This window comes from Aegilops tauschii, chromosome 4 (assembly GCF_002575655.3).
Source record: "Aegilops tauschii subsp. strangulata cultivar AL8/78 chromosome 4, Aet v6.0, whole genome shotgun sequence".
NCBI lineage: Eukaryota > Viridiplantae > Streptophyta > Magnoliopsida > Poales > Poaceae > Aegilops > Aegilops tauschii.
In genome coordinates this window covers 8,483,794-8,490,826 of record NC_053038.3, presented here as the reverse complement: position 1 = coordinate 8,490,826, position 7,033 = coordinate 8,483,794, and the positions used below count along the sequence as shown (strand labels likewise).

Sequence of the window (7,033 nt, the reverse complement as noted above, 5' to 3'; positions counted from 1 at the left end):
TATATAAGTGTTTGCAAAAAAATGGCAGCTACATACTCCTATTGTCTTCGGTTGCATATGTCTCCTTACGGATGTGAACACTTCTTGAGTTTTGGGAAAAAAATTACGTCATGATATTTTTCTTCTATTTTATGCAAGGTCACTTTTCTTCCACTATTACTCATATTATGATATCTGAAATTCTTTTCTGTCTAAATTTTACAGTATGGAAGTTTTATTATGTTTCTATTTTTGAGATCACATGCATTTTTTGTTTCACAATATTTCTTCTAATTTTTTATATTATCACATAAACATCTTATTTATAAATTTAATTTACACTTTTAATTATTATTTTAAAATACTATATTGATTTCTTCTTTCTAGTAATATTTATTATTTTACTGTCACTTTTGCTCTCTGACACAAATCATGATTAATAGTGGAACCAATCAAGGTTGCCAAGGAAGCATAAATTTAGAATAAGTGGGCCTGGAATAAATCAAGACTAGTGGAACAAATCATGGTTGCTAGTAGGTGTGGAGCACAAAATTTAGTTGAAGGATTCACTGGTTGACCTATTGTTAGGATTTGCATTAATTAATTAAGTGTAAAGTCTAATTTTACGCCGTCTCACACAAAATTATACCACTCAAATAAAGCATAATGAATTTAAATACGATATCACCTATCACATATAATTATCATATCAAAACAGAAAAGTGCAAGATATACCGGTTGGATTAAATTATAAAATCACTTTGCTTACATGTTGTAAATAGAGTAGTATCAACATAAAAGCTTCATATGCAATTTCGCATCTTACTGGAAACAATGAGAAAAGGATAAGTTAGTTTGGCTTGTTCAAAATAAGCATCATCAAGCCAAAGACACATATAAAGTCACTCACATTTTAAAGCATACCTTTTTGATCTTTCATCATGTTAAAATATCGAACACCACAACATTATGAAAAAATAATATTTTTCTACACATAACAAATTGGACAATCACTCATCAACTAACCTCCCATTTTATTGCGTAACTTTTTATTTGACACCATTCATAGATGAAAAGCCCCTCTAACAAATGCTATGGCAACTAGCTTTAGGAGTTGCTAGACTAAAGAAAAGTAACATCTTATTTGTCTACACCGTTGGAGTACCTTTCATGTGCTCAAAATTTTTAATGTATGTGCAAAGTCTAGAACCAAAATCTTTTTTAATCAAAACCATCTAGATAATACTCAACTAGATTCACCATGTTATCCAAGTTGAAAGTACTAAAAGAGTCTTATGTGTTGAAAGGAGCCATCTGACCATAAATGCAAAAATTACCTCATTGACATGGGCATAAAACTCTTGAATTTGTATTTCAATAAGAGAACTAAGAAACTCTATTTGATAATCATGGAGTCTTGTAATAGCGTTTTTTTGTTCGATTGACATATTGCTCGATGTGTTGTGTTCTGAATGAGATGTTCTTAACATAATATAGTGTGCATTTTTTATCTACAAGTAATTCATATCCATTCCCTTAGTTCTTGTAGTCTATTCCTTGTTGACCTCACACATGACATGGCATTTAGGATGTTTTGATCCATCTTTGTTAAAGAATGTGACAAAGTATTTGTGCTTCCTAATATATGCAACATAATGTGCAAAGAAAACACATAATCAAAGGTCTCAAAATACGCCACAAGACCATCCGTCTAAAATTTATTTTCATTTTGCCTTCTTTTCAACATATTTGAGAACAGAAATAACTCTCAAGAACAATTTCACAAGATTCAAGAGGGTTTTGTACCACGAACCCCAACGTGTGTCGCTAGCTTTTTAAAGAGTTTGATCTTGATTTAACCCCCTTTAATGCTAATTTCTCCAATTTCCTTGTACTTTGATTACCACATGTTAACATTTCTCTTTAATCATGTCTTCTGTTTTGCAAACATCCGCAACCAAAATTGTATAGAAGTAGTTAATGTACAATTTTTTTTTGCAATATCTTCATGCATCTTTGCTTTCAAGCCATTGACCTCACCATGAATATGTTGCTTGTCCCACCATAGCATTTGCATCCGAGTTGTTTTATGCTTAATGCGATACCATTGAATAATTTTTGAAGAGCATTGTTGAGACATATTGTTGATGTTTCCTACACATGTACAACTCCAAGTAATCATTCAATATAAATACATGCTTGCTATAATGTCTCAAAACAATCGACATGTGATTTTTCTCACACACATGAGAAGCTTCATCAATGAATAAAGTAAACACATTACCTAAAAATTCGTCAATAATAGAATCTAAAATTATCTGTGTGAAACAATAAGGAACTCATTAGAGGCCAACCATAACTTGTAAGAAGATAAAAATAGTATGTAATATAATTTAACAATGGTGTTGCCTTCACAAATATGTGGCAATTCCTTTTGGATATCTCCACATACCCACTCAAAGATTTTTTTAGAGCATTCCTCTAAACTATCTTCAGTATATCATCATTTTGATTTGCCAAAGTATATGTCAACTCTCGGGAGTTTCCCTTATTTTTTCTGACTTCTTTGATTCGTCATGACCTCGAAAAAGGTAATACTTGATGTAACAAGTATCTAACTGAATCAATTGAAGCATTAAGCATGTAAGACGAGTTACTTATCGAGAGCAACTTGAGTTGAATGATCGTGATTCATTAAAGCATCACATCTTTTTACCACTACATTATGAAGCTATTAACATTACCCTTACCGACATGGGTATCTAGTGTGCTTTCCTTCTACTGACATTGCAACCCTTGAGTGAAAATGCATCACCCTAAGCTTTTCCCATCGTTATAATCTTTTAAAGGTAACAACATAAAAAAAGAATCCTTATGCACCTTGTCACTATACTCAAAGCAACCACCATATTCATTGAACCACTTTGGATTGAATATTCGTTGAGCAAATCCAACCCCCCTCTCTGGATAATCAAAGTTAGGCGGTGACATGTAAGACCCTGTTTAAATATCGTTTCTTAATGTCATATTGTTTATTAGGACTTCTTGTATACTATGAAATTCTCTTTCGATCGGCCAGATCATAATGCAACTCATATGAATTAATTTCTCTCCAAATAGAAGGCTTCGGGAGATTACTTGCATCAACGACATTTGATGCATTTTGCCTACGTCTTATGGGTTAATTTGAAGTGTCTGCATCAACATCTGGCGCTGGTGATCGATTTGTCTTTGACAACTGTTGTTCCATAACCTAGATTAGTCAAAATAAAATGAATGAGCAAATAGAAGACTAGGGCAAAAGACATTGCCGTACTAGTTTACTAGGCTACATAGGATATGCACAAAAGAGAGGTGACATGGTGATATGATATTACCACCTCGAATTTGGCTACAATTGTCGTCTTGTCATTGGTGCCTCGCAACTGGCCGATTGGCGAACAACATAGGTGGGAAATAGATCGCCTAGTCAAGGAAGCGGATAACCAACACTAGTGGAAGAAAATAGTGTATACGGGCCATCACAACCACTATCGGAGGAAATGTCAGTTGCTAGTGGCACAGATTTGGCTAAGTAAAACAAAACTATAGTGTTCGTGGAATATATCATAATTGCTAATGGGGGGAAAACAAGATTAGTGCTCATGATATATTACTAAGAACGACAAAAGATTAGTCAAAAACATAGTTTCTTTCTTGGCTATGAACTAATCACGTCCACTAAAACAAACTTATAAGCTAGGTGGAACTTTTTTGAGTGTTTTGTAACAAACCAGTGCTCTATTAGGGCGAAGGCATCTACAAGGTCCTGTGTATATTTCAATCATGTGTAGCTCTGCTCGTCCTTGTAATCTTTCTTTTCCTCTTGACTATGCGCATAATTGCATAAGATCCCGCAACCGATTAAATTGAAAATCCAACTTGTAATAAAGTAAACACATGTGCATTAATGAGTTTTGTTTCTAAGCCTTCTCATTATCATACAAGATCCTCCCATTGCATTTTCTCGAAAAAAAACTTTATGTTGGGAGGGGTCTTATAGCAGTTAGTTGTTTATTACTTACCCCGTATCACCAACTCACTTCCAATAACAATTATACTTGTAGCATGAACCTACCTCTTGAGTCTTGACGGCTACGCGGTGCGACATAAATTCAACAACTTATATAAAAGGACCTAAGGAAAAAGTCCCAAAGCATGTCATACTGTCCTAGGTAGACGAATTATAGTTAAAGAATCCAACAACCATCCAACAAAGATGCAAGGTCATGTGTATATATGTCAATCACGTACTATTTCGTGTGTGTTTTTAGGAGCACAATATAGACGTAGACATTCTTTTCTCCCTGAATGTGTGCATAATTGATAAAATTGTACAATTGGTTAAGAATTAACCATGAAAAACCAAACGCACATGCATTCAATAAGTTTAGTACCTAAGCCTTGTTCATATGATAATCATTTGCTCGAAGGGGATTGCGAGGGATTAATTTCCCCCGTAAGTCAAATTCCTCTCCAAACCCCTTCAAACCTCTCCAATTCCCTTGAGGGGGGGATTAAACGAACAAGACCTCACGGAGTTTTCCTAAACCTTGTTCATATGCTAATCATTTGCTCGAAGGGGATTGCGAGGGGTTAATTCCCACGTAAGTCAAATTCCCTTGGGGGAGGGATTAAACGAATGAGACCTCAAGGAGTTTTCCTAAGCCTTGTTTATATGCTAATCATTTGCTCGAGGCAACTTGCGATTAGGAGGGACTTATAGAAGTGCTCATGATATATTACTAAGAACGGCAAAAGATTAGTAAAAAAAGTAGATTCTTTCTTGGCTATGAACTAATCACGTCCACTGAAACAAACTTATAGGCTAGGTGGAACATTTTTTAGTGTTTTGTAACAAACCAGTGCTCTATTTAAAGCAAATGCTAAGCCATGCCACATAAGCAAAGAGTTGATATGAAATGTTATTAAGGAGGAGTGAGATAGATGGTTTTGGTGTTGTCAAAAGGGCGAAGGCATCTACAAGGCCCTATGTATATTTCAATGTGTAACTCTGCTCGTCATTGTAATCTTTCTTTTCCTCTTGACCCCGCAAAAAAAAAAACGAACAGGACCTCAAGGAGTTTTCCTAAGCCTCGTCCATATGCTAATCATTTGCTCGAAGCAACTTGCGATTAGGAGGGGTCATGTAGAAGTGTCACCACCATTAACAATTCACTTCTAGCACCGAGCTACCTCCTGCCGGCTACGCGTAGCGTGACATGAATTTCAACAACCCATATAAAAGGACCCGAAGACAAAGCCCTCAAACCACGTCACACGGTCACATCCACACGAACTACTACAGCTAAAGAATCCAACAACCCATCCGCCGATCCCAAGTCTGCATACGTGATGGCATACGTGTCGTCGCGGCTCGGCCAGGCGCGCACGGCACGACCGGCCGGCCCCGTTCCACCACCCATTGACCGCCCTTTTCCACGTGTTCCTACCATTCCCGTCCAGTGCGCTGCACCCGGCCGCCAAGTCCCATTCAACTCTGACCAGACCAGAACGCCCGCGCACGCCCGCCTACATATGCAGCGCGCGCGCCCGCCGTGTCTCCTTGTCTGACAGCGCCGGCCGATCAAGCTCGCTCGCTCGCTCGCTCGCACCGACGACCAGGAGGAGCTCGAGGAGGACCGGTCGATGGAGCACGGCGAGGGGAGGCACGAGGCGGCGCTGAGGGCGGTGCAGAGGGCGCCGGCCAAGCCGTGGCGCGGCGCGGGCGCGGCGCCGCCTCCCAGGGTGTACCGGGTGGAGCCCCGGGACTTCCGGGAGCTCGTGCAGAGGCTCACCGGCGCCGGCACGGCGTCGTTGGCGACGACGACGCAGGCGCCGGCTCACGCGGCCGCGGCGCACGGGCGCGGGGAGGCCGCCCCCGTGGAGCAGTTCGACTACTCGTCGTGGTTCTCCGCGCCGCTGCTCAGCCCCGCGTCCATGCCGGCCGGCATGGACGGACACCATGGCGCTCTTCTGTAGGAGAGTTGTGCGTACCATGGCCGCCGCTCGCCACTCGGCACTTGTAAAATCGAGCTGAATGCCACAGCTCCATCGCTTCTTCCCTTCTCATTATTTTCTTTCAAGGGAGATGACACAGGACGGTGTTTTCGCTCGTGTACGTAATTGGGTATAATTCTTTATGCATAATAAACGAATTATTAGTTTGCTCTGCAATTCTCTGTTTCTTTCATGGGATGATACATGACAGTGTTTTGTTTGATGCAATTAAGTACTCCCTTTATCTCAAAATAATTGTTGCTGACTTAGTACTGCGTGCCTCGGTTCAAACTGAAACTAAAATCACGACACTTATTTTGGATCACATGGAGTATAATTTTAGTGTAAAGTTGTACTAAGTCAGCAACACTTATTTTGGAACGGACGGAGTATATGTTTTTATGAATAATAAGTGAATTAGTTTGCTATATGCAATTCTCTGTCTTTCTTGATCCCAATGATGACATATGCTTTGCTTCCTGCAGGCGTGTGATTATTCGGGTCATCATTAGCTACACTTTGTTATACTTTTATAATTGGCAAGATGAATCAGTCGTCCTCGTAGATAGAAAAATCTAGTTAGATGCCTAGAGTGTGGCATGTGGAAATTGTGTTCAAAAGTGACGTGGTTGGCGCCTACCCTTTTCTTCATCTCTCACATTTTCTCATCCTACTTGCATTTTTTTAGACCAGAAAGTCATTTTGTAAACAAATTGGTCTTAAAAAAATACCTCTTCACAAATGGGCCCAAGGAAAATTATTTGCATGATGTACCGATGTTGCACCTGGTTCACATCGCAGGAGCTAGAGAGACATTGTAACTGCATAAGAATAGTCACCTTAAGTTGTTAGGAGAAAACATCGAGAACAAAACAAAGACGGACGGCCGACCTAAAGAAGAAAGGTAAGGCCGGACGAGGAGACCCAACCCCGTGTCCATGGTGAAAGCACCATGACGTGGCTACCAACACCACCTGAATCGAGGCAGAAGCATCATAGTAGATGGCGCTCATCC

At 39.5% G+C, this 7,033-nt stretch overlaps 1 protein-coding gene across 1 annotated transcript; it reads left to right on the top strand.

Moving 5' to 3' along the window:
- The first annotated feature begins 5,510 nt into the window (after window positions 1-5,510).
- On the top strand, window positions 5,511-6,195 carry LOC109780643 (uncharacterized). The gene has a single exon (XM_020339224.4). It carries the CDS (start codon window positions 5,668-5,670, stop codon window positions 5,998-6,000), a length of 333 nt encoding a protein of 110 aa, XP_020194813.1. The 5' UTR covers window positions 5,511-5,667; the 3' UTR covers window positions 6,001-6,195.
- Window positions 6,196-7,033: the final 838 nt, after the last annotated feature.

Excerpts from the sequence above, each read along its gene's own strand:
- LOC109780643 (XM_020339224.4), top strand. The coding sequence starts at position 5,668 with ATGGAGCACGGCGAGGGGAGGCACGAGGCGGCGCTGAGGGCGGTGCAG.